Source organism: Rhinolophus sinicus, chromosome 11 (genome assembly GCF_057876585.1).
Source record: "Rhinolophus sinicus isolate RSI-liver-muscle chromosome 11, RSI-T2T, whole genome shotgun sequence".
NCBI classification, from domain to species: Eukaryota; Metazoa; Chordata; class Mammalia; order Chiroptera; family Rhinolophidae; genus Rhinolophus; species Rhinolophus sinicus.
Genome location: NC_142511.1, coordinates 12486898 through 12514789, shown reverse-complemented (window position 1 = coordinate 12514789; position 27892 = coordinate 12486898). Strand labels below are relative to the sequence as shown.

Genomic DNA, 27892 nt, shown 5'->3' with positions numbered 1-27892 from the left:
ACTATCCTCTCATCCAACGCCCTCATTTAACAAAGGTGTGGAAATGGAGGCCCAGGGAGGTGCATTGACCTGCCGAGGTAGCCCTGAGCCTGGGGAAAGCCCTGACCCGACGCAGCGGCAGAATGGGGGTGGAAGACAGACAGGACAGGCTGCGTGACAGAGCAGAAGCATTTTGGGGAACTGATCCATCACAGGCAATATCGGATGTACTTCCTCTCTCCTCCACACTCCGCCCCCACTTGCCTTCTCTCTCTCTTTCTTTTCTCTCGAAGTAGGGTCATGCATCGGTTGCCAAAAGGTGGGGACATTTCCTGACGTCTTTGCAACACTGGGAAGTTGTCTTAAGGGAGGCTGGACCCCATTCTGAGCACCAACCCAAGAAAGTAAAGGCCGGGAGCTGCCCTGCTGGTGGAGAGCCTTGCATTTTCTCCCTGCTCCTGCCAGTGCTCACAGCCTCCTGGTTTGTACCTGACCATGTCCCTGGCTGAGGCCATCAGCCTCTGGAATGAAGGGGTGCTGGCAGCTGACAAGAAGGACTGGAAGGGAGCCCTGGACGCCTTCACCGCCATCCAGGACCCCCACTCCAGGATTTGTTTCAACATCGGCTGTGTGCACACAATCCTGGAAAACATGCCTGAGGCAGAGAAGGTGAGTGGAGGTGCCTCTCCCTGGGGGGCCTCCTCATGCCCTTGTAATTAGTGGTTCCCACCCCTGGCGGCAGTTTAGAAACCTCTGGGGAACTTTACAAGAACAAAGCTGCCCAGACCCCACCCCCCAAAAGTCCTGATTTAATTGGCCCGGGGAGGGGCCTGGGCAAACGCTCCAGAAGGTTCTAATGGCTCGCAGGGCTGAGAACCACAAGCTGTGAGTTACCTCTCCTTTCTTCTCCATCTATTCAATTCACATCATTCTGGAATCATTCTTTGTCCCCTTCATGAAGACTCCCCTACTTATGTTTTCCTCTGTAAACTCCTGCTGGCCATAGGATTTCCATCTCATGCTTCACAGCTGATGATAAAGCACCTCTTTGGCTTCTGAAGGCATTCGTGTGTGTGAGCTTTGTCTGCCCAGGAGATCGAGAGGAGGCACTTAAGAAAACAAGGCTTCACTCAAATGACAATTCTGATCAATTACGTGAGGCTGGCAGGAGGAAATCTTACCATGATTGATTTATGGTATCTGCCGGGGGCCCGGTGTGGGGTGTCTCTGCATCTTTTTCAAATAATTTTTCTGTCTTACATTCCTGAGTATGGGGTTGAGCATTCAAACATCACCTTTTGGATTGGTCATGGTGAGCTGGAAAGGGTATGGAGTTTGGAAGCGGATGTAGAATCAAATCCCAGCGTTGGCTCTCTCTGGACTTTTGGTCGGTCCTCAGCAAGTCATGTAGACTTCTGGCTTTCAATTTCTTGAGGGGTTAAATATCTTGAGGATTAAGGGAGGTACCAACTGTTAAAGTGCTGTCACTTCGCATCTCCACTCACCACGGTGTAAATGTGAGTTCTGAGTTTTACCTTTTACTGCCAGTCTTTGTAAGGCTGAGTGGACAGATGACTGACTCCCCGGCCCACTTAAAGAGCCAGTTCTTCCCACAGCCGTCCTCACTGTGGCCAGCAGTGAGCAAAGACGACAGAGGAGAGAAGCTGCTTAGAATACCTACGCAGACTGACGAGTCCATCTCAGGTCCAGACTGGGCAGACAGGAGCACACGAGCCCCCTCTCCCCCATGGCTGGCTGGAGGGAGGACAGTGGCCTCTTCTCAAAGGCCTGCCAGGGGGCTGGGACAGTAGCATCCCAGATTCCAAGGGCTGCTGGAGACAGTGCACCTTGTTGGGGAGAAGAGCTCGGCAGAGCCGGGCAGCCAGTCTGGGGCAGCTATGCCAGCAGGGGCTGAGCGCCTGCCTTCGCGGGGCCCTTGGCAGGGCTGTGCCCATGCATCTCTGGGCTGACTTCCTCCACACCTTCCTCTCACTGCTCTGGATGTCTCCTTGCATTCTTCTGCTTCTGGCCTTCTCGTTCTCTGCGTCTTTCTTTGGTTTCCGATTTGAGTCCTTACTCCTGGTGTTTTATATGCATTCTTATTTGTTATTATTTTAATTGTGTAATATTTATAGAATAAAGACGTACAATACTGTATACAACATTTGAATTGTTATTTCCATATTTAATTACTTTTATTATTTTAATCCTGTTAGTCATCTTGTAAGGCAGACAGTAATATCCTCCATTTTACAGAGGAGAACAAAGTTTCAAGGAGATTACGGTAGGTAACTTGCCTGATGCCATGTCACCAGGAAGTGACAACACAGGGCATTCTGACCTGGGGTATCTGACTCCTAAGCTTCCTGCCACCTTCAAGACACTTCTTGCCTCACCCTCTGGCTGCTCTCACACATCCTCACGGCCTGGCTCCTTGGCCACAAACAGATCCTTTCTCCTGGCAGGCCTTCTCCAGAAGCATTAACCGAGACAAGCATTTGGCGGTGGCCTACTTCCAACGAGGGATGCTTTACTACCGGATGGAGAAGTAAGTGGTCCAGTGTTGCATGAGCTGGGCAAGTTCGCAGAGAAACTGGAGGGGTCTCAGTGCTGTTAGACTGAGTGTTTGTTAAATATCCTCCTAGCCTTCTCTGAGCAGTTGGGACCTTCTCTGAGCAGTCAGTTATGCAATAAGTCAGCACATGAGGCAGAACCCCCCCCCCCCCCCGCCCCGGGAGGGAAGACAGGCCTGCCACCTGGTCGTGAATCTGCTGTGTCATAGTTCGCAATGAGCCTGGTAGCCAACACAGGCCCGGGATTCAGCCTATCTCCCACCCCCACCAGCATCCTTGAAAGGCCATAGCCTGGACGGTGTTGGTTGTAAATTTTTGACAAGGGAACACCCCTGACGGCCCATCACTGTGGGTGTTGAGCTGTCATACAATGAGGATTATCGTGAAATCACATCAAAACCTTCCTTCCTTCTGTGAGAATGTGTTTTCAAAAGCCTGGTTTAATCCATTCAATGAAATATAATTCAGCCACCAAAATGAGAATAGGAACTATTAACAAATGGATGAGAATACATTCATACGGATAAATAAGTAGCACAGGTAGTAATAAAGAAAAAAGTTCACAGTAGATGTTAAGTTTAAATCACAGGTTTCAAAACAGTATATGCAGCACAATCCCATTTGTTTCACGGAATCGTCTGGAAGGCCATAGACCAAAACATTGTAAGCACTTCTCTCCAGGTGGTGAAATCATTGCGGTTTCCATTTTCTTCTATCAGCCTACTTGTATTTTTCGGTGTGCTTACAGTCAACACAAAATGATTAGTAAAAAGATAAATAAATGGAATATCAAAGATAATCTCAATTTCACTCCTCTCCCCCAAAATACCCCAATAACAAACATACAAACATACAAAGGAAAAATATTCTAAGCATCAACTTAGAGTGTTTTTAGGGGATGGCAAACTTTTGTAGAAATTGTTCCATTAGTGTGTGTCATGCAGGGTGTCATGTAGGGTGTCATGCAGGGTCTCAGCTCTCGCTCCCCACATAAGAACGCAGGACATGGTGAGGCCAAAAAGGAACACCCACAGAGCCATAGATAGGGGAGTCATACCACTATAGTCTCACTGGCGACTGGGTTGGAGACACAGGAAGCAGGAGCCACACTATCCACAACTTCTCTCTCTCTGTCAACCAACCTCACTTGCTAACTGCAATCTGCGCTTGCCAGCTCAGCCACCGTCTTCTTGCTAGGCCCCCATTTTCTGCTAGCGTAGCCACAGCAGTTATATTAGTGGCCAATGGCTCACTGGTTACAGCTGACGGCCAGCTAGCCACAGCTGATGGCCATCCAATCACAGTTGATGGCCGTTTACTACCTGAGCCAGCACCTTTCCACGTGAGGCCGAGAGCCTGGAAACTGCTTTCTGGGGCTCTGTCCCCACAGTGTGCACAAACTGTGTACAGAGATTTCCACTCAGAACTTTTAGTGAAAATGGTCAGAGCATGATATGGGCGGTGTGTGTGTGTGTGTGTGTGTGTGTGTGTGTGTGTGTGCATGCACGGATGCCAGCAAGTGAGGCAGGGTGCTGTGGAGCAAAGGAGAGGCTGCAGAGGACATCCAGACATGGGAGTGGGGGCCGGGCTCTGATCCTGTGCAACCTTGGAAGGCTTTGATCCTAAGGTTTGGTCAGAATCACAGCCTGGAAAGCCGCTGGGCTCAGCTGTTGCTAGGGGCAACAAGAAGCTCAGAGGACTTCCAGGATGTAGATGCAGTCAATTAATTACCTGACTAAGCAAGAGAAGTGAAAAAGAAAACCCACAGAGGCAACCTGAGGAGATACAGCCTGGGATTGGGGGAAACCATGCAGGTTTCCTTCCGGTGGCATCAGGCCTCTGGCTAACCACCTACGTCTGCCTTCTTAACATCCTTCGTCTCGCTCCCCCCTTCCTTCATCCCCTATGTTCTCCAGACGTACAGAATATACAGGAAGCCTGAGCGCAAATCCTCCAGTTGATCTGTAATCTTAAAAGACAAGCTCCAAGGCCACCCTTTCATTAGCTCTGACAGCCTGTCCTGGGGAGAGATGCTGGCAAGAGAGAAGGCTCCCAGCAGAAATGTCTACATGAAAATGCCCACAAGTCCCTGAGTCCGAAAGGCTTGAAAGGTATAGGGATAAGATCTAGGATTCCATTTGTCCACAATTAGTTACAAAGTAGTTAAATCTGAGAGAAAAATCTACCCGATTTTTACCGACAACTACCTACGGAGAAAATAACATAAGAGAGGCATTATCCTTCGCTTTTGAGTTGCTGCCTTTTCTCTTCTCCACCCATAGCCTTTGGTGTCTACCCTTCAAGGTTCTGCTCTCGACCCTTTTCCCTGTTATCATTATAGCAGTGGTTGTGAAATGGTGAGCTGTACGGCTTAGCTTCCCAGAAACACACACACAAGGATATACATAATTTTATGTGCAATTTCATGGGGGTTCAGTGTCCTCTGAAAGCCCATATAGGAACCCTTAGCGATCCCACCTGCTCCCATAGCCTGTCCTCCATCTGTAACCAGCTGCTCACTAAATCTCCACCTGGGATTCACCCAGAATCCCTTTTCCTATACCTTGTCAAGTTGACCTCTTAAATATGTCTTGCATTCACCCATTGCTCCCCTCCCCTACCAGCACCGCCCTGGTTTCGATGCTCATTTTTCACCGGGACCATCACTTCTAAGTCAACGGCCCAGCCACCAGGCTTTTCTTCTCTACCTGCATTACAAAGTGATCTTCTTTAAAAAATCAGTGTGACGCTGCTTAAGACCTTCCAGTGGATCCCATCAGTGGAGGACAAAGGCCACATTCTCTTGCCTGTTCCTGTGTGGCCCAGCCACTGCCCACCCACTCACTCATCTGTCTGCCCGTTTGCTCCAGCCACACTCAACCACTAGAGAGGCGACCACTCCTTTTGGTGCCATTTTTATAACATCTGTCTTCTCTAGGACAGATATTTGCGCACATATTTGTCTCCTCTACTGCTCTGTGAGTTTCTTGGGAGTAGAAATCTTTATTTATTCACTCCTGTGTTTCAGTATCTAGGAGAGTCATTAATAAATGCTTATTGAATTAATTAAACTAAAGCGAGAAAAATATAGCCTCTGCTTTAAGGAACTTATTCATTAAAAGGCGGACACCCACGAGGGCATGAACTAATAACTGTCATGCAAGGTAGAATGGGGCAAGTGCTATAAGAGATATTTTAAAGTGAGTGCCGTAGGGAACTAGAAAATTACTTCTTAAGGAGTGGGTTAGGAATGCCTGCAGGTTACAGTGGGACTTGTTTCAGGGTAATAATGTTGTGGATGTGGTTTTTCCCACTTTCAGATGTCATTGTGTTGCTGTCCTGTCACTATAGAGTTCCACGGGACAAAGTCAGACAGCATTTCTAAGAAAGCAAGTGGTTTCTCAGGGTCACTGTCTCACCTCTCTGACCCCAGCCAGTTATCTCGAAGGGGAAGGAAGCTCTAAGCTATGTTTCAGGTCCTGGGCTGTTTATGAATCTTAGGTCTGTGACAGATAATAACAGAGAACCCTTTACATGTTGCCGGCCCAAGGAGGCAACACAGCAAAGCCGTTTCCTGCTGTCTTTGCAACTGGGGAGGGCGTGACTTCTTGCCCCTGTCACAGAGCTGTTTGGCATTTTGACTTCTGTCCGCTGCCAAAACTCTCCATTATCCTGGACTCTAGACTGCATGGGGCAATGGGTAGGACAGAAACAATCAGGAACATCAGTGGTTCCTAAGAAACCTTTACAAGGAGTACCACAAAAATGAAAATTATAAACCCTCTCAGGCTCAGAGCTTGTGAAAAGCCCCCCAAGGTTGCCACTGCCCTGGTGAGCCCCTTCCTGGGGGACGTGGGGACTGCGGGTCCAGCTCAGCCATTCTGGAACCCTGCCGCGTGTTCCCAGCACCTTGGCGTCCTAGAGGACACTGTGTGTTCCAAATGGCACTGAAAAGAACTGAAGAAGGGCTGGAGGGAAGCGGGGGCTGCCACTGCTTGGCCCACAGGCACACAGGGCTGCATGCTATTTTGGGATTTCAGGCTGAGCTGATTCAGACCCTGGGCAGCAGGCAGCAGAGCTGTGTGTCAAAGTGGATACCCCTGGGGTGCACCCCGGGGATAAAAGCAGGGGTGATGGGGGAGGCTGAGGGGAAGCCCACTGCCAGGGTGATGCTTTTAAAGGCATGTTTAGACACCGACATATAGCGGGGGTCCCTCGCCCTGCTTTTTAACACAAAAAGAGAGCTTTGAATAATTTGTCAGTTCTTTCTCTCTCCGTCCCACTAGGCCCAGATCTTTAGCTATCTTGATGGCCTGGAGAATTCTGAGAAGGATTTTGTGGGGGGTCATTCAGTACTAGGTGACACCAGCAGTGTCACTTCACAGATGAAATTCATCTCCTTCGCCAGCTTGCCAGGGAGGAAGATACAACTGTAGGTTGAAGCTGACAGGACCTAACGTGTGCCCTCTGAGGACCTTCGTGTCTCACACACAGGCAGGGGGACACAACGGCCCTGTGTGTGCCCGTGGAACAGGACACCTGCATTTCCACCTGCCTCTCCCTTCTTGGATCAGTGAATTGGAGCCAGTCACCCCATCTTCCGCTTAGAAAGCAGCAGCAGAGATGCCTGAAAGGATGTGTAACCATCTTGAAATGCTTCTTAAGGAAGGGCCTGCATGCTTTAATAGGAGTTACAATCGTATTCGTTAACAACAAGGCTATGTCAGAGAAAGGCATCCTCCTGTTTCAAACCCAGGCTGCCTCCTTACATTAGTACACAGCCACTGCTGCCGTGTGACTTACTTCAAACCCAGTGGTGGCAGATATCCAGCTTCTCCCCCAACCACCCTGGGGACTCCTTCCTTAGGATTCTTTCGGCCAGTCCACCCTCCTGGTCAGCGCCAAGCTTCCCTGAGATCAGAGCACCAGCTTGGCAACCCTGGATTTTTGTCTCCTGACAAATAGAGAGGGTTAAGCGTGTACTAAATGATCAGGATATGAATTTAACTGCTGAAGTTTTAGAGCTTAATAATAATAATAATTAATAGTAATATAAATTACTACGTGTGCCAGCCATTGTCCTAAGCTCCTGAATGCTTCACCTCGTTTAGTTCTCACAAAAACCCTGGGAGGCACAGGCTATTGTTATTCTCTAATTCGGAACATGAGAAGAGAGACTCAGAGAAATTAAATAACTTGCCCTTTGTCACTAGATAGTCAGTGGCAGAGCCAGGACTCAAGTCCATGTGGCTTTGACTCCAGAAATTAGATCCGGGACCACATACTAGCGAGCTCCTCGTATTCTACGCTCCTCGAATATAATATGCTCCTTGTACACAATACACTCTTTATATTATCGATGCAGAACCGGAGGCCAGGGAAACAATTTGCCAGGGTCTCCCAGTTAGTGGCCGAGCTGATGGATCTCGTCCCAGTGCCCTGGCCCCTGTCCTAGGATGCCTTCACTACACCACTCCACACCCGGGGGTCCTCACCAGCCTGAGCTCAAATTCCAGGCTTGCCTCCAAGACAGGCCACACATGGCAGCTCTGGGTCAGACAGTGGCCTGGGGGCCTGCGGTTCAGTTCCTCGGGTAGAAGCCACAAGCAGCAGTCACATTTGTTCCTGCCAGGCCAGGATGCTGAGGGGTGGGGGTAGCTTGCTTTCTGCTGTTCCTCCCAACCCCTGCATTCCCCACCTCACCCCACTTCCGCACCCTGCAGCCCAGCAATAGCTCCCTCCCACCAGGGCTTCTGAGGAGGTCAAGGTTAGGCCAAGGAGCTATGGGTAGTCCAGGTCCTGCTCACACCACTGTGGGCACTGTTGATGAGACCAGCCCCATTCTCTGCTATGAATCCAATGACAGCAGCCCTGATACACCTTGAACCAGTCAGCACAAGGCCAACCCAAGAAAGCACAAGGCAGTGCCAGGAGCAGTGTTAGAAATGCGACTGGGCTTCTTACGTGGTGGTTTCTTTTTTCTGTTTTTCAAAGCATGTGGCGGAGGAGGGAGAGGACAGCAGACTAAGCAGGTCACAAAACCAAGAGCTAAGCTGGACCCCAAAGAAGCGAAAGAGAAGGCTCCGGGCTGGAGGGGGTGTCAGCGGCTGTGCGGGGGCCCCTGGGAGGCCCGTCTCTGTGTGGAGCTCGCCTAGCCTTTTGCTGGCAGTGAGCAGAATTCAAAATGAGCTCTCCGAGTACAGGGACCCGCAGGGACTGGCTGGGCATGGAGCTCTCGGGAGAGAAGTCTCTTCTGCGAAGTGACACGCGGGTTGTCAGAACGGTGGGCACGTTGTATTCAGCCAACAGAGAAGGAAACAGCTGTGACTGCCTGAGACTCGGGGCCCTCGGGTGCAGGGGGCGCCTTACACACCGAGTTCTGCAGAAACCTGGGGTTGGAGGGAAAACTGAAGCAGGTCAAAAGGGATGGGAAAGGCTTCTTGTCCCAGGGAGTTGGAAGGATCAAGGGACGCCATCACACACGTGATCCCGCAATTTTCCCTCCAGGCCCTGGACTGGGTTCTTTTCTCCCTCTGTCCTGCAGATACGACTCAGCTATAAAAGACCTTAAAGAGGCCTTGACTCAGCTTCGAGGGAACCAGCTGATAGATTACAAGATCCTGGGGCTACAGTTCAAGCTGTTTGCCTGTGAGGTAAGGAGGAAGGGCCCAGCCTGGACATGAGTGTGTTGGCCTGTGAAAGTATCCCGAACAATTTGCATCATTCAGGTGGACGCGCTACTTGCCAGCATTATATTAACAAACCCAAAATCACGGACTCATTCTCCATGCAGGATCTTGCGTAACCTCACTCAGGTCCCCAGTTACAGCCCACGCTCTTTGCTGTCAATGGTCTGGCCTCGTGTCCTTGGTTGATACCCAACGAGAGAGTGAGGATAATTTGGCACAAATCTGTCCCCTCTTGCTCAAAGAACAGCTAGCTCAAAACACAGATTTGGGAGAGGTTTCCATAGAAGGAAAGCTTACTTTCTGTTTTACCAAAAGGGAAAAAATGTGACTGGCTTTGATTTCACAGCCAACCCTCCCCACTCCGTTCCTAAACCTCAAATACCCCAGTAGCTTTACACACTAAAATCCCTACATTTTTATTTAGAAGAATCGCTGAAACAAGTCCTCTTGCTTTAGTTTCTCAGGGAGGAGAAGCCAAGTGTTTCCAGGGTCGCCCAGGCCTAATAATAAGAGTCTTCAGCTGCCCAGGCCCCTGGGGACGTGTGTTCCCATCCAGCCCTGTGGCAGGCTGGCAGCTCACTCCACTGCTCCCAGGCTGAGGAAATGAGGCTGTGTGGTGGCAACTGGTTTGCGTTTGGCCAGCTTTTACAGCAGGGTTTCTCCACTGGGGCACTTTTGATATGTTCGACCAGATAATTCTTTGTTGTGTGGGCCTCTCCCGCACATTGTAGGCTATTTAGCAGCGTCCCTGGCCTCTACTCATTAAATGCCAGATGCACCCCACCCCCAGTGTGACCACCTTAAATATCTCTACACATGGCCAGTCACTGAGAACCGCTTACATGGATTAAAGGGTTGGTGGACCAGGTAATTCTAGAGAAAGGATCGTAAAACAGTGATATCAAAGCAGAATTCCGTGGGAGGGATGGTCCCCTAGAAGTGAAGTTGAAATAACCCAGGGACAGAAAATACCGGTTGTACAGGCCTCTCTGCACATGAAACTGGACTTTTCAGAGTCTGCTGCCATTCTGCCACATGGGACCCTCCTGTCATTTCCCTACTTGTAATGCCACTCCTCCCTCCCCATGGGGGCGTCAAACCCTGGCTCTGAGAAATCACACCATCCCTTTTGAAAGGAGGCTCAGGCTTTTCCAGTCACAGAGTCACCAAAAACCTGCTGTGGAAAAAAGGTCTGAAGAGAAGGTGGCTTAGAGCCAAATAAGGCCATGAGTTCTTTCTTCCTGCACACGTGGTGGCGGGTGGGCTGGGCCAGCCAAGCGTCATGGATGCAGAAGACAGCAGCTCACTGAGGCTCAAAAACAGCCAAAGAAGGGAGTCGAGTTGTATTTTGTATTTTTTTTTTTTATCTTGCCGATGCATCCACAAGACTGGATTCTGTGTGTAAGTTGTGGAGCATCATAGCAAAACAAACACTCATGAATCTACCACCCAACTCAAGGCCCGAGAAGTTATGGCTTTGGGTGAACGTGCTATGCCCGCCTGCCCCAGGGGAAATGCTGCCCTGGTGCGTGCCGTCTCTTTCCAGCTCCACCAGACTTTTGCCCACGGAGTTTCCTCATGCCCGTGTGACTGTATCACGGTCTTGTTACTCCCGTGTTGCGGGCAGGACGATGCCCCTGGAACCCTCTCTCTCTCCACCCCGCAGCTGTCCCGTCTTTCAGCCTAGGCTCAGTGGCAAGAGCTGGTCTGGGAGGTGACACACATGTAGTTTACTCCCAACTCTTCAGTGGGGTCTTGAACGTGTCACTTCTTGATACTTAAAGCCACACAATAGCCCTTGTCCCTTCCCAACTGACTTGGTTGTTGAAAGAATCACACGATGCTGGATTTATGTAACACAGATGTCTACTTAACACCGTCCTTGTGCTGGATATGACCAGGTAGCAAGATGGATTGTATTATATTTTAGATATTCTCAGGAGAGCTGGGAAAGGGACAAAGGTCACCAGGCAGCATTCCAGGAGCATCATACAAGCTCTTTCCTGGTACCTAGATTTGGAGCAGCCTCTCATTCTATGGTGTGGCCTCTGCTGTTCCAGGTGTTATATAACATCGCTTTCATGAACGCCAAGAAGGGGGAATGGACAAAGGCTGAAGAACATTTAGCATTGGCTACAAGCATGAAGTCTGAGCCGAGACATTCCAAAATTGACAAAGCCATGGAATGTGTTTGGGTAAGCCTGTGGGTGAAGCGGGGTGGTGACAGGATGTCACTGGATTTTCATTTGTTGCAGTGGCCAGGCGGGTTGAGAAACCATACACGTGGTGCTTTGACTTACTCTGAACTCGGGGTAACAGTGATGTGGGTGATAGTTCCATGCCAGATCTTGAATCTGGAAGCACTGAGGAGCAGACGCCTGGAGTATGGGGACAGCAGAACCCGGCCTCCGGCCAGCCCCGAGTGGGGCTCTGTGGCAGCACACGGGGAGCAGAAGGCTGGAGGCTGGAGCCAGCACCCGAGGGCAGAAGCTGTGCCCACCTGCTCCCTGTGGAGTCCTCGCAGCCTAGCACAATTCCAGGCCCACGACGGCGCTCCACAAAAATGCATTGATTATATGAATGAACGGTGAAAATATCCATAGTGTGAGCACATTGCAGATGAAGCTAGTTTTCAATCAGGTTTTCGAAGCACCAGGAACAAGGGGGCACAGTCAGTCTTCGTGGACCTGTCCATGTCAGTGGACACCGAGTCCAAGAGAGCCTTGTTTGGGTCTTGTTATGGGCCTTGTTTGGGTCCTGGGCCACCGCTGTGGTTGTGCTGCCTTCTATGCTGAGAGTGACAGCCCCACCTGAGCTACACAGAGCAGGAGAGGAGCAGCTCCCCTGGGAAAAGAGGGTGCTGAGCAAACAACACCGACAGATGTTCACAGAGCCTCTGGGTGTAAGGTGATATTGAAACCAACTGTTCCTTCCTTGGACACCCTGAAATAAGTCCAGTCCTTACCCGTTTAGAAAAGTGCTCGTGTGAGGTTATCGCAGTGGATCCCTGCATCCATTCAGTGAGGGAGGCAGGACGAGCCTCATTACCTCCATTTTACAGGTAAGGAAATATTGTGGTCTCTGTGTTACAGAAACAGAAGCTGTATGAGCCCGTGGTGATCCCAGTGGGCAGACTGTTTCGACCAAATGAGAGGCAAGTGGCCCAACTGGTCAAGAAGGATTACCTCGGCAAAGCAACGGTAGGTGGGCGCGCAGCTCCCCAAAGTCTCCTGCGGCGTGGGCCAGGCAGGCCAAGGGATTCTGCCCTGGGAGGGCAGCGAGACTGTTTACAGTCTGGTCTTGACGAAAGATGGGCAAATGCTTCTAGTTTGTTTTCTCCAGGCTTCTCTCATTCCTCCCTTCCAGCCTGACCTTGGGCGAGGGCGGCAGGGTTACGCACAGGATGCTGAGTGTTGGGGATGGAGCCAGTGGAATGAAAGCACAGCGAAGAGGTGCTTCACCAAATGTGGACAGAACATGTTAGGGAAACAGACCAGCATGGCGTCCTTTTGGCTTCATGCCCACTTCCACAGCCCTGTAATTAGCCTCTTAAACTGGGCTCCTTCTGAATCCAGGGCTGAAATGCTTTCAGAAATGATCCAAAAAGAGTCAATAGTCCCCTCCCAAAACAGTTCAAGTCCCCTTAACTTTGATACATTTGTATGTTAAAGTTGTCCACTAATGAAACAGCTGGCTCTGGCACCATAGAGAGCCTGGATTAGTGGAAATACCCAATGTCCATCAACAGATGAACAGATAAACAAAATATGATATAGCCACACAATGGGAAAAAGAGGAATGAAGTACCAATACAACTGATAGCACAGAAAACCCATGAAACCATTATGCTGTGTGAAGGAAGCCAGACACAAAAGCCATGTTACCCGATTCCATTTATATGAACTGTCTAGAACAGGTAAATGCACAGACATAGAAAGTGAATTGGTGATTGCCAGGTGCTAGGAGGAGAGGGGATGTGAACCCATTGCTTAATGGGTGTGGCATTTCTCTGGGGGTTGGTGACAGTGTTTTAGAACTAGAGGTGGTGGCTGCACAGCATTATGACAGGACTAAATGCCACTGCAGTGTCCACTTTAAAATGGTTAATGTGACACTGTGAATTTTGCCGCAATAGAAAAAATTTTGCAAAAAAGAGAAAAAGAGAGAGAGTGGGCCTGCTGGGTTAGTGTGGGTGGCCCGGTACCAGCTTCTTTAGTTGCTGGAACAGAGAACCCAGAGAGTCAGCCAGCCAGTCCTCAGCCACTGTTCACCTCTGGAACCAGGCAGCGGGGAGGATGGAGCCAGGGTCTTGGGGGAAAGCACAGAAGGATGGGGAGCTGGTGCTGGCAGAATCCTCACACCCTCCTGCCTCCATTTCAGGTGGTGGCGTCTGTGGTGGACCAAGACAATTTCTCAGGCTTTGCCCCTCTGCAGCCTCAGGTGAGGTGGTGCCTCCTTCTCCATGTATCTCGGTCTCCAGGACTCTCTGTGCATCATCCAGCTGGGGAGAATGTTTCTGCTGAGCTGCCTCATTTTAAGTGACCTCTCAGTGCTGCCGAGGGAGCCTGCCTGCCGTTCCTGGTCAAAGGTTCCAGGATTGGTAGAGGAATAAGTTCAGTAGTAGGCTTAACCACAAGTCCTCAGAAATCAACCTTCCAGCTTCCCCCAAAAGGCCAGTCTTCGCTTCTCTCAAGTTCTAAGAAAACTGTTGATCATCTCTCCTGAAGCCTCACCCCTTCTCTCAGAAAATCGAAATGCAAGCTATTAAAGCTTTTTTAACAATGCGTCTTTTCAGCTACAGGGGCTAGGAGGCAACTCCCGTGGGGGGTCTGGGCCTGAGGCCATGCGCTCTGCTGGCTGCGCCCATCTGCCTGTGTGCAGAGGATTCCCTCAGCAACGCAGGCAGGGTCTAAGCTTAGGCTTAGCTTTTTGCCTAAGCCGGGCTCAGAGACACGGTTCCAGGTGGACTGGATGACAGGAGGTCTAGAAATGCGAAACCAGAGCTTCTTTGTGAATGGCAGAGGGTGAGACAGGCTGAGGAGAATTCAGGCTGTGTTGCAAGAGCTCCACGAGTGGCAGGAGCGTTGTTCAGCACTGGCAGGGGGAGGGGGGTGTCTGAGCAGGGCGCCTATGGGCCAGTCTGCACACCCCTGCTCACTCCCGGGAACAGCGCTGGCATTCAGACCAGGGTCACAATAATGACAGAATGGCTGCTGGCCCAGAAGGTGACCGACCCTGGGGCTCTGGAGAGCGGGATGAACAAAGGAAGACGGAGCGAGGTTCCAGATTCTTTGGGCTTTCTCACGGAAGACCTTGCGGAAGTCCCTTGGGCTTCAGAGCAGCCAGAGGGGGCAGAAGCCCAGCGAACTAGGCTCCATGGTATTCAGGATAGAACAAGGAACACGCATGGAAAGGAGAATCGTGCCTGGTGCGTGGGTCTCCAGTTGATTTTAAATACCTACAGTGTCATGTGATACAGTTGACATTAATTATAGAACAGAACTGTTGGAAAACATCCTAGGAAAAAGACAGAGCTCCAGGTCAAAAGCACCCTTGTGGCGCCATGTTGCTCTGTGACAGCTAAACTTCTCCAGGAAAAGGTCTGACTGAAGACCATTGCTGTACTGGTGAAACCTGTATGGAGCGAGCTGGTGGGAGGTGTTATTTTCCAGTGTCCAGTCCAGGTCTGCGGTGCCCCTCCCTAGACAGTGTTCTGATGCAGCCAGAAATGCATTCTTAGATTTTTCTGGCCTGGAAGAAGACTCGAATTACCACTAACAGTCTGTTCTCTCTCCCCGTCCTTTCTTTATTGCCCTGCCCTCCTTCATTTCTCTTGAATGTCCAATAGGCAGCTGAGCCTCCACCCAGACCCAAAACGCCGGAGATCTTCAGGTAAGTTACATGCAGAACCACACGCAGAATATCCAGCTCCAAGCCTGAACTGATGGCAATAGACGAGGGTGAAGAAGACGAAGCCGGGGTCAGGGTCTAAATCTTGTGGAATTTAGCCTAGTCTGTTGGCTCCTCCTGTTTCAAGGTGAGAGTGAAGCCATATGGTGGGGATGGGAATCGCGTCGATGGTGGGATTGACCGTGGGGCCCTGGCTGGAGCTACGTGGTGTCTCTGTGTCCCCATGTCAATGTACACATAGAGTGAGGCATTGTTGCGGAACACAGCCCCCTCGACCCCATGGGGGCCGGAACACTGGCCTAGGGCTGAAGAGCAATTCTGCTCCACTACGGCCTCCCCTTGGGCGCCCCTTACTCTCTGGAGTCAGGCGAGCAGAGTGGGAAACTAAAATGGTCTGTCCTTTCCTTTGTGTTTGTTTTTCACTCCCTATTGGCACATATTTTCTAAAGAAGAGGAAGGACTCAAGAAAAAGAAGTCATTGTTCTGTAAGATGAGGAGCAAAGAATGACATAACCTACAGCTTCCTTAAGAATCATCTCTAAATAAGGAAGCAGGCCTTTATGGGGCAGCTCCCCTACCCAATAAAGAAAGGTTTTTAAAAAGTGAAAAAGTACCAAAGCAACTGTGAAAACGAGAGGACTGGATTAGCCCCTTCTTACACTCCGTCTGCTGGAGGAGTCTGTGTCCCCTATGCAAACGGACACAATGTTTGGAAACAGAAAGAAGGGCTGAGGGGAAAGTAACAGAGTGGGAAGTGGGAGGGAGCCAGCAAGCCCCAGGTGAGTGGAGGGATGTGAAACTCCAACACATCAGGCCTCCTTGAAGCCAGCCTCTCGGTCACACATTCCAAAGTGGCATACATGGGACGCCCCCGAGCTTTGAAGAGCAAGGCCGGTCTTGAGAAAATGGTCAAGGGGAAATGACATTGCATAACTCAGAGCAGACAGCCTCAGCACCTCATTACGCATCCCCCACCCCCTCCCACACAGCTCACCCGCCCAGCACAAGTCCGCTTCCCTGTGTGCCTACCTGACCCAGCGCTGGCTCTCGGTGCTTTCTCTTCCCTCCTCCCAACTCATCTTCCTCACCAGCTGGCGCTCACCTGCCTTCCCACCTGAGCCATTCCCAGCCACACTCACTTGATCCACTCCAGCCCGGAAGCTGGAGCTGACCAAGCATGTCCGGGAAACGTCCTTCTCAGAAGGGAGGGGAGGGCAAGGATCACAAGGCCTCACCATCTCCTGTTATTTTCTTTCGTTCATTCTTGCCCCACTGTGGATTCGGTTGTGCAGCACGTTCATGTGCAGTTTCTGACCGTGTCCTCTCAGGAGACCCAGCAGGCAGGCCCCGCTCTGGGTCACATGGGCAGTTAGATGAGTCAGAGGGTGTCTGGAGCGCGTCTCCCGGCTCCAAGTCCACTGTGCTTGTCTCATGGCGCTATGGGGGGATGCGGTCCAGGCCAGACCGTGAGGGGACTCGTGTCTGCCCCTGCAGGGCTCTGGAAGGGGAGGCCCACCGCGTGCTGTTCGGGTTTGTGCCTGAGACACCGGAGGAGCTCCAGGTCATGCCAGGGAACATCGTCTTCGTGTTGAAGAAGTGCAATGACAACTGGGCTACGGTCATATTCAATGGGCAGGTATTCAGGGGCCCGGGGGGGGGGGGCTTTTCGGGCATGGGATCCTGGCAGCAAATGGCGGAGCTTTCTGAGGAGCTGTGTCTGCTACCTTCTCCCGTCTGTAACCCCTCCCTTCCCCCATGTCTCTGGGCTGGCCTGCGCTGCGGGTACGGATGAGTGCCATCTTTAGTCCCCCGTTCTGATCCCGTGATGTCCCCTGCAGAAGGGGCTTGTGCCCTGCAACTACCTTGAACCTGTCGAGCTGCGGATCCATCCTCAGCAGCAGCCCCAGGTAATGGAGTGCCCAGGCCTCCCATCCCCCCACCCCCCACCACTGACAGACCTCTCCACGGAGGGGAGAAGAGCAGTGTGGAAAAGGCGCTGTCACGATCCCTGAGCCTGCCTTGAATTGGCCCCAGCTGCCCAGAGCTGAACCTGGGGAGGAGGGAAAACAAACCCACATATGCTGAATGGATGCATCTGCGGGGCCCCTTGGGCCCAGCCACCTCTGAGATTCCCCCTGGTCAGCGGTGACCTGAGACCCAAAGCCTGTAGTACATGAAGGTTAGGTCTTCCCAGAAAGGTCCTCTTCACCTGGAAGAACAGTCAATGTGTCGGCTGGTAAAATGCCATTTAAAAAAAAAAAAAGTCTGCTGTAGAGCAATGAATGCATTAGGCCTTGCCTGTCATTGCTTCTGGAGCTGCCACCACCCCCTCCATCTCCCTTCAGAAGCCTCCCCTCTCCAGCCTGTGCAACCAGTTATCCCCCGTGGACGTGGCCGTCTCTGGTCAGGTCATTACATCCAGGTGACGCGAAATGTTTTAAACGCCACACAGAGTTAGAAGCTAGCATTCTTGTTTCTACTGGGGTCTGCTTTCGCCAGACCAACCTGGCCTCCCCTTTTAGGCCACACTTTCCTTAGTCTCCCCTGAATGTCACCACGACTCCAACTTTTGGATCATTTGCATCCATTTCATGAGGGTCTGCAGGGTCTCCCCCGGCCCCTCACTCCTACTCCTAAGAACTTTGAATGAAGGTTCTCCCCATCTCTTCCTGTCACCTCCAGGAGGAAACCTCCCCCGAGTCTGATATCCCATCTCCTCCGAATTCCAGTGCTCCTGGAAGACCCCCGTTGTCACCAGGTTAGTGTCCCTGGAGTGACATCCTAGGCCTGGGTGCTGGAGCACTCCAGGCTGCCTCCTCACGGACAATTGCTCTCCCAGCCTTCCAGGAAATTCTGGTTTCTCTTCTCAGCTTGCCACTCTGCTAATGACTACAGCCCTAGAGCCCCTCTCTCCTGCACCACCCACCCACCCACCCCAAACACAGGAGGCAGATGCCCCATTGTCCCCACCTGCTCCAGAACACTCATGGGGCTCGGGTAAATGTAGCTGCTTTGGACGGGCAGGGGGTGGTGGTGAGTGTCCCAGCTCATGCAGTCACCGCACCCCTCCGTCACTAACATTGAAACCCTGTCCCAGGAGGAACGGTTGAAGTAACGGCACAGGTTTACCTCAGAGGGGGCGGAGTGGCTCTTTCCAAAGGTCTGAGGAGTTCTATCTGGGAAAGAAACTGCTCTGCAGAGCCCCGAGGGACAAAGAACCAAGAGGCAGATGCGAAAGGGAGACCCTCCCCATGTGTGGAGAGGGCTGCCCTGGGAAGTAATGCCCTTTTTGTCACTGATGCAGTTTAAGCAGATTCTGAATAAGTGTGTGGTAGAGAAGCACTGACACGTGGTTTGTCCAGATTCTAGATCAATGATTGTGAGGCCCACCCGATCATTAGAATCGCTTGGGATGCTCCCCACACCCATTAGTATTTTAGAAAATGTCAAACCCACAGAAAAGCTGATAGTATGAAAAAACACGAGAATACCTTTGACCTAGTTTCACCAATTGTTACCATTTTGCACCAGGTACTTCGCCTGCTCCCCTCTTTCCCCGTAACTTTTATCAAGTGGTTGAGCCACTTGAGTAAGACTCATGTGTCACCCCCCACTTCAGCATGTATCTCCTCAGAGGGATGTTTTTCTGTATAACCCGGATACAACTAGGACTAGTTACGTCTAGGACATTTAACACTAAGATAACGTTATAGGATGTCTATTTCCTATTCAAATTTCTCCAAATTTCCCCTCAAATATCCTTGACAGGTTGTTTTTCTGTCCAGGGGCCCATCAAGGACCACATGTTAATCTAGGAAGATCTTAAGAATATAGATTCCGAGGCCTTTGATTCTGAATTTTTAGGGCTGGAATTGGGCTTAGGAATCATTATTTCTAGTAAAACACCTCCCAAGTGATTCAAATGATCAAGGTGGGTTTGAGATCAGTGGTCTTTTTTTATCATGAACCCCTTATAGTAAATATCTTTATGCATACTTCTCTCATATAAATTATATGCCGTATTTATATATTATGCACATTAGAAAACATACACAAAAATAAAAGACGAGGTCAAAATAAATTGTTCTAACATTTCTTCTTATGGCCCCTGGCTCATCTCACAGTTTTTCTTTGCTTTGGAGCCCACTGATTTAACTGACCTTGGGGATCTCTGTTGACCCCATGGGTTGGTGAGGATGTGACAGTCCTTTGATAATTACCCATGTGCTCCTTAGAAGCAGACTGGGTTCCTTTGTGTGTTCATGGCTTTGCTCTTCACATTTCCCTGGAGTGACCTTTTCCCCAGGTTTATTAAGGGTAACAATCACCCCCGAGATTAAAGGGTATGAAGTTGGGTGCCCTGTGCTAAGAGGTTTCATGCTATGTACGTCAGAGGCTGGCCAAGAGTGTTCATTCATCTTTTTTACTCCTTACCTTCTCCATTTAGGTCAGAAAGAAAAAGAAGAGCCCAAGGTAACATTTTCCCCTTGTACTATTTCAAGTGGCAGGGAGTGGAAGAACGTGGGTTGTCCATCGCGGGCTTGTCTACCTGGATTATAGAAACAGTCCCCAAGAAAGGGCAGACCGACTGCCACCATACACAGGCCATGGGCTAGGGACCCCCTCAACAATCTCCTCCCCGAACCCCACACACACAGTTCCTACAGGCCCATAGCTGGTGGGCCAGATCTTGCTCAGTGGGAATTCCTGTCCAAGTAAGAGCTGGGTCAGAGGACTTCCGAAGGCCCTTCAGGTTACTTAGAAACCGTTACTTGGTGCCCCCGAGCTACACACTGTACTCCCTGTGCTGCCAGTAAAGCTGCGGTGAACCGGGGTGTTGCTAAGAGGACGCCTCGGACACTCGTGAGTTCCCTGCGCTTCCTCTGCCCTCAGGAAGTAAAGCTCCGAGTCCCGATGCCCTACATACTCAAGGTGCATTACAAGTACACGGTGCTCATGGAGACTCAGCCCGGGCTTCCCTACAGCCAGGTCCGGGACCTGGTGTCCAAGAAACTGGAGCTCCTGCCGGAGCACACGAAGCTGAGGTGAGGTCCGTGCAGGGATGCAGGTAGCAGTGCCTACAGCTGGGGACATGGCGCCGGCCTGGAGGACAGAAGGGGGGGGGGGTGGTTTGCACTGATGTTCTCTGACTTCAGTCATTACTCACCGTTTCCCCAGCTATCGGCCGCGGGACAGCAATGAGCTGGTGCCCCTTTCTGAAGACAGCATGAAGGCTGCCTGGGACCAAGTGAAAAACTACTGCCTGACTCTGTGGTGTGAGAACACAGTGGTGAGTGCCGGGGGCCCAAGGGCAGCTCAGGTGGTGTTTCTCTTGGGTCACTTCCTCAACAAAAATTCAACCTTTATCAAGCACTCATTTTCAGTGAGGAACCTGAGGGTCAGAGGTTACACTGGTGGTGAACAGTGGAGCTGGGCGGGGCACACACCTACCTAGGTCTTGGGCCTCCCTGGGGCCAGTCCCACCTTGCTGTGTGGCCTTTCCCTGAAGACCATCTGCCACGGGTGGAGCAAACAGCACTAGGAAACGAGAACCTTTAACACTCACTCTGGCATTTAGCCTCGCAGGATTTCTAACGCTGACTTTAGATTCTATGATGCACATCTCTAGAAACTGCCTCCTTCTTCAGCATTCGTGGGTCAAAAATGACCACAACGGAGATTACAATGTGCAGTTATATATATAAGAAAAGTCTTTTTCGTGGTTTCGTGGCCTTAGAAAGCTAGTGTGGCTCTGTGCAGTGTTCTCAAACTTGAACAACTATCAGAATTACCTAGAGGACTTGTTAAAACAGATTGCTGGGTCCCACCCATAGGGTTTCCGATTTAGTAGGTTTGGGATAGAGCTGAAAAATTGCATTTCTAACAAGGTCCTAGTGTTGTGGGTGCTGGGGAAAGGGTGTTGGGCTTGAGTTAAGACCCAGGTTTGACTTTGCATTGTCACTTACTTGTGACTCAACCTGTTTCTCTATGTGAAATGTAACTGTTCTACCTTTTTCAGGAGTACTCTAAGGTTTCAGTAGGATTTTAAGACTAGATGGTCCTGCAGACCTTTTAGTTTCATGTATCCAGTCATCCAGTATCCAGTAACCAGGTCTACGCTAGGCACTGATCAAAGATTTACAAAAGATGAAACTTTTCTGAGTTTACATTCCAGGTGCTACGCTGACATTCCACTGACTGATTCCTTCAGTGATGAGATTCACTGGCCACGAAGTAAGGGACACTAACAGGCCTTTTATTACTTCAGGGTGACCAAGGCTTTCCAGACGAACCCAAGGAAAGTGAACACTCTGATGCTAAAAACCAGAAACCGGAACTTCAGCTTAAGGAAGGGAGCAAAGTGGTAGCACTCTTCAATTACGAGGCCACCCAACCAGAAGACCTGGAGTTTCTGGAAGGAGACGTCATCCAGGTTATATCAATGTGTAAGTGCTACCTTGAATTATGGAAACTAATTCACGTTAGCAGAAATAAATTCAAGGGCAGAGGGAAGAAAAGATCACTAACCTACAAAGCAAACTTTAGCCAGTGGTTTTCACGTCCTCCCTAACTTTCAGCTGGAGGGAGCAGAACTGAATGCTCTGCCTTCCCATCTGGTGCTGTATGGGCAAGGAAGCAAGATCGCTGACTTAGATGACATTTCAGTACATTTACATTTAAAGATGGCTACGTTTTAGAAGGCATGGATTCTCATTCCCAAAGGTGGCTGGAATCATTTTGCCATTGCACCAAGCCAAATGATACTTATCTTCTGCAAACCATGGCTCTATGACCTTCTCAAGAGGGTCAATTTTGGGTAGAAGGGGTCAATTTTGTCTTAAAAGCTCAGCTATTCAGAATTGCTGTCTCTCTGATGACTTTCTTAATTCGGGTAGGAATCAAACACATTGAAAATTGAAACCGTGTGGAGAGTTCTAACAGTGCTTCTTAAACTACAGCACGTCCAAGCATCCTTTAAAGAGTTTGTTAAATACAATTTCTTGGCCCAGTTCCCAGAGATGTTGATTCAGGTTTGGGATGGGAACGACAAAGTTGTATCTCTAACAGGCTTCCTGGAGATTCTGGTCTACTGACTATCCTGAGAAGTGCTGTTCAAACTCAAGGTCTGACAGTCTTATTTCTCTACCTGGAGTCAAACAAGAGTCCCAACAACAGCTTTGTTCACATGCTGTGCATAAGCAACGCAAAGGAGTAAAAATCTAATACTATTACCAGTTCGAACAGAAAGCCCAACAGATCAAAAAATGACAGCAAGGGACTTCTAAGTTATGGGGGTAGAGAGTGAGTATACAAGCATGTGATACGTAACGCAAAATATGAGTAGTGAAGTATAGAACCCAGGTGCACTGCCCGTGCGTAGCTTCCGACAAGGGAGAATGGAAACTCAACGGTAAGAATTGGGTCTAGTAACTCCGTGTGCCCTTTTCTTAGTGTCACTATCAACCAACCAGCTGAATTGTCCAGAGCTTTCGGTGATGGTAGTGGGAAGGGGGAAGGGGCTGGGGATGAGATAAAAACAAGGGAACATACAGGAAAACTTCTGGGTAGATATGGAGATAAGATGGTATACTCCTTATTATGATATGTAATGTACACGTGTAAGTTGGTTTAACTCTGCAAGTACCCATGTATTTTAAATCTTTATCGTTAACACTTAAATAGAAAACAGAATGCAGCATAAATGTTGGGTGGGGCTGGGGGTGAGTTAAATTGTACTCAACAGCTGAGATGGTTTTATCACAAAGTTCCTCAAACTTTAACGTGAATCACCCAGGGATCTTGTTTAAATGGATTCTGACTCAGGTTTGGGGTAGGGCCTGATCTTTTGCATTTCTAAAATGCTCCCAGAATCCAGGACAAGCAAATGCTTCCAGTCCATGATTCTTGTTATTAAGTAGGAAAGCTCAAGACAGTGGTTTGTAATCAGAATTACCTTGGGAGAACTTTAATGCCCATCCCTACCCCACACCAACTAAGTGTCTGGGGACAGGATCCAAGTAGCAGATCTCGTGTCTCATCTAGATGTGTTACATGCAGATGACTTCTGACTTGGGGTTGTGGGGTCTGGCTGATGAGCTCTGGAGTACGTCATACCCAAGCTGTCTGATATTCATCAGCAGAGTGAACCCAAATGAGCCATTAATCTCTCTGGGTCTCTTTTTCCTTAGTAAAATGGAGGTACTATCTAGAAGAAAATTAGTATGAAGTGAGTGTATGTATACATATCCTAGTACAGTGCCTATACTTGATTTACTAAAGGCTCAAAACAGGAGCTATTAAAATACTTGTATCACAAACATGGACTGAACCCATCACCAGTTCCAATTCTCAATTCTTTGATCTTCCACTAGTGGAGTATCGTAAGCAATATATTTAACCAATGGCATGTCCCTTTCTTGTAATCAGAACAAACATTCCCAGCAAAGCTCAGACAAAACTCTCTTCTGTTAAAAAAAAAAAATCATATCTAAAGAGTCATTGTTCAATTCCTTTCATCTTATTTCCTTAAAAAAAAATCTAATTCGTTCTTCTGCATTCTATTCCTCCATTATCATGTCTAAGACAGGCATGGACAATAAGATGGCTAAGTCCTATGTTCACTCTTCCCTCACATCACTTTCCAACACTGACTTTTCTCTGTTAGCACAACAGGGGGTAGAGTGCTGACAAAAGATCTGGGTGGAATGTCCAGATGAGGCAATTTTCCTACACTGGTTTTAGAAATCAATGTGTACTTTTCCAACTTTATCAGTGAATGAAGAATGGCTGGAAGGGGAGTGCAAAGGGAACATTGGCATTTTCCCCAAGGCTTTTGTTGAAGAACGTGCCACTACAGACCTGGAAAGCACTGCTAGAGGCGTCTAGGACGTTTCACAACAGGCGAAGTTGAAGAAGAGACTGTGTCATCTGTAAGTTTTAGAATGCCTCTGCAGCACGCTGTACTGAGATCACTGCGGCTTTGAAGTGTTTACTCATCCATTTTCCCTGTTGAAATGCAACCTATTAGACGATGATGAGAGAATTTGGGACTATAATTACCTTGGGGGGGGTGGGATGGGGGAAGTGGTAGGAAGTGTCTAGAAGGGCATGAGGGGTCCAGGGTGCTGATGATGTTTCTTGCTCTGAGTGCTGGCTACCCAGATGTGTTCACTTTGTGAGAAATTCATTGAGTTGTACAGTAATTGTTGGCATACTTGTCTGTGTGACAAAAATAAACGTAGAAAAATAAGCCACTCAGAATGTCAGAATGCAGGCCTCAGTGAGAACTACGGCTGTGACACTGTCAGACTCCGGGGGCCTGAAGGAAGCCTGCACGTCATTCAAAAGGCTCACACACACACACACACAATTAACGTTTCTTGTTAAGTCTCGTTGTTTAAATGGAACCCAGGCTGAGTTAAGTTCCCATGGAATACAACTTTCAATTCCATGGAGAATTAAAATCCTACCAGAATTCCACCCCTTCATGCCTTCTCAGAGAGGAACACTTGTTAAAAGTTCAATACTGAGTGTCTGCCACTAACACAAGTGATGAAAAGAAGGGGTGTTCAGGAAGCCAGCTGGGTTGTAGTATCCTATTAGTTAACATTTTATAATACACATAATACTAGTACCCATGACAAAATGCTATGGTTTTATTTTGGTTATCACCTAACCAAATGGCCTGCTTTTCAGGGTTACCTTGGGAGACGGATTCCTTAGGGCTTGGCCTCATTTCCCCTCCTCCCTCCCTTCTTCTTGTAGAGTATACACAGCTTTGTTAATTTTCTGGTGTAGGTCCTTGTGAAAAGCAGAGTTAGGAAATGAGGTGTGGACTGAATCAACACCGAGGCAGGGGATAGCTGGGCAGTGTGAACGCGCAGACTGGAGCGCTATGGCATTGGTTTCTGACGGCCACTGCTGAAGATACAACTCCAAACATGCACCCCAAAGGCTAAGAATACTTACTGTTGCTCAGACAGTGCATTTTATGGGCCAAAAGGATAAACTATCTCTGAGTTGCTTATAAACAGAGACAACAGGGATAAAAATGGTGGATGTTAACTCCTTTGCATAAGCCATTCTTTATTTATTAAATAAAATCATTTTGACAGTTTCTTTCTACCCATCATCCCTTTCCATATAATGCATACTGGTCTGGAATGCTACTAGAAGCAAAAATAACCCTGAAGCATATTGGAATTCTGACCATCTTTGCTTTCTTCTAGATGACTTCTGAGTAGTTTAAATTCTTGCTTTTCAAGTTGGATTTTCTTTTAGGGTAGAAAAGAGACCATCTCTACACAGATCTGGTTGGAGAGAACGTGGTTTAATTAAAGGCAAAGCTGATTTCAGCAGCTGCAGGTCTTGCAGACAGACCAAAACAAAACAAAACTAAACAAAACCCCAAACAAAACAGAACACAAAGGAAAGCTGACGACACAAAACCATTTTCTGATGAAGATTCTCCTGTCCCTCATTACTCCACACTGAGGAGCGGAAGCCGAGGAGCCCCGCCCCAAGAGTCAGAAAACATCCCAACACCAAACTCTCATGCAGAAATGGGGCTGCAGATGGGGTGTGGGCGCTACTAGGAGTGAGATGGGAACCTGGGTAGCTAGCTGGTCTAGGGTGCAAGACTCACTGATGGTTTAGGAATGTGGCAGCTGCCTGAACGCAGAGCTGAAACTCACACAGGAGGTAAAGGCAGCAGGACAGAGGCTTGGGAGGCAGGGACTGGGAAAAAGGTGGACACAAGGCTGGGGACGGAGAGAAGCACAAAGGGTTGCATACTGCCATTGGGTGGGGGGGCTTCACCTTTTTAGACCTTCCAAAAGAAAAAAAAAAAAACCCGAACAAGAACAAAAATAAACCCCAAACACCACATCAAACTAAGAGAGCGATAATGCCAGCATATGGGACTCCAACCACTGTCTCTCTGAAGAGCAACGAGCATGAATCTCCACCCTTCTCACTGCTGGGGTGGCCCAGACTCCAGTGACACCCGGCGGCTCCTGGATGTGCTTTGCTCTGCAGCCATTTTCCAGCTCTGAAGTCCCACAGTAACACCATAGTCAGACACACCACCCCGTCCTTCCGGGAGAGCAGACAGGCGTGCGCGCGCACACACCAACACTCACACACACACACACACACACACACAAAGGAAAGACCTCGCAGAAAAGAAACCCTACCACTAGCACAGCAATTGGACATTTCGATTGTTTCCATAATTTCCCCTTAAAATATTACTTTTCCAGGAAATGACTAACAGAAATGCTGTCCTTCGGTTTCTACACGAGAACCTTTTCAAAAGTCCTCCTTTCTTCTAATAAATATCAAATAAGTTTATGTTCCTTTCGTCCGCCTTTCCCAGAATGGACTTCATTGTGTTTTCTCCTGTGCACGACGCATGCACGTGTCCGCGTTGCCTTGAACTTCACTCTGAAAGTGGAGGTTGGAAGACTGCAGCTGGGCGGGCGCCCGGCCCCTCTGCGGGCCGTGCCGAGGCCGCCGCTTCCTTCCTCTTCAGACTGTCGTGTGGGCCCCAACTGCTGGACCCCATGCTGTCGCTTCTTGGCGAGATGTTGCACACATGAGGAGTAAAAACAATTACTGGCATACAGCGTAGGGCAGGAAAAGGATGGGGGGAGGGCCAGGAGGAGGTGGGGAGGACAGGGGCACAGAAACCACCCAAACAAAAAATAACCACACTGAAAGCTTCTACCTATGCAAACGTCAGGCCATACGTGGACTGGCCTGCCTTCTGTGAGACTGCTTGCTCTGCTACTGCAAAATGTACAGGAATCAAAAATGTTAATTTAAAACCCTACAGCAGTCTGCTAGCCCAGCCCAGCACCACCACCGACACTGCCTCCTCGATTGGGGCTCGAGCACCTACAGAGTGAAGGGCATTTCCTGCTGGAGTCTCCAGGCCAGCGGAGGGCCTACTAGAACCTTCGGGGCGAGAGCTGAGACCTTGGACTCGCCCTTGTGAAACATTTCCACTGGCTGAAGAGGTCCGTTTCCCCATCCTGTCACCACCAACCTCTCAGGAGCAGTGAACGGGGCTTTCCTTGCTACACACTGACTAGAAGAAGCACATCTGTGTATGGAAGAATTCAGTGTGATTTTTTTTTTTTACTACTGAGAGTAATAACAATAATAAAGATGTTTAGGAATAATTTCTACTACATTCTCAGTCAGCAAAGTAATCATGAATGGATTCCTATTTTATTCCCCAAAGAGGAAAAAAGGACGACTGAGAAGTTCCCATTGGCTTCTCCCATCTGCCTTCCCTTCTCAGCTTTCACTTCCCATGTGGCTGGGGACATGCACAGTGGAGAGGTGAGAGGCGGTGATATCAGGTAACTGAGTGACACAAACAGCAGTTCCTCTCTCCCTCCGGAAGGCCCCGGGGGGACGGAGAGTTCCTGGTGGTTTTACTTTTTGTTGCACTGCGGACATTTCGTGCACACTCAGCGGGCTGGTGGAACGCTTACACCCTCTCGACAGCAAAAAACAGAAAAGAGGGCTGCCACCTGCAGGGGACTGTGTGGGCCAGTCCTGCAAACCCAACATGCCATGGTTTATGGAGCCTCCATTCCCAGGGTTGCCACTGTGACCTCAGTGTGGAGGGTTCATGGTGCCTTGTCCCCGCTGCTGTTTCTGCTTCTGCTGCATTAACAGCTGCTCCAGAGCGGATGGTCCAGGATGCATCATGGAACTGGACCAGATAGA

At 49.4% G+C, this 27892-nt stretch overlaps 2 protein-coding genes across 5 annotated transcripts in view; one reads left to right on the top strand and one right to left on the bottom strand.

Moving 5' to 3' along the window:
* The first annotated feature begins 322 nt into the window (after positions 1-322).
* On the top strand, positions 323-25276 carry NCF2 (neutrophil cytosolic factor 2). Its single transcript, XM_019738480.3, has 15 exons — positions 323-648; positions 2445-2527; positions 9097-9205; positions 11302-11436; positions 12334-12441; positions 13622-13681; positions 15090-15133; positions 16646-16787; positions 16990-17058; positions 17834-17909; positions 19599-19624; positions 20045-20196; positions 20330-20441; positions 21420-21597; positions 23925-25276. Exons 1-15 carry the CDS (start codon positions 475-477, stop codon positions 24035-24037), a joined length of 1581 nt encoding a protein of 526 aa, XP_019594039.3. The 5' UTR covers positions 323-474; the 3' UTR covers positions 24038-25276.
* SMG7 (SMG7 nonsense mediated mRNA decay factor) overlaps positions 25207-27892 on the bottom strand; it is a 64562-nt gene continuing 61876 nt past the window's right edge. For all 4 annotated transcript variants that reach the window (XM_019738179.3, XM_019738346.3, XM_019738104.3 and 1 more), the window contains one exon: positions 25207-27892. In XM_019738179.3, the coding sequence (XP_019593738.2) occupies positions 27779-27892 (114 nt within the window). In that variant the 3' untranslated portion in view covers positions 25207-27778.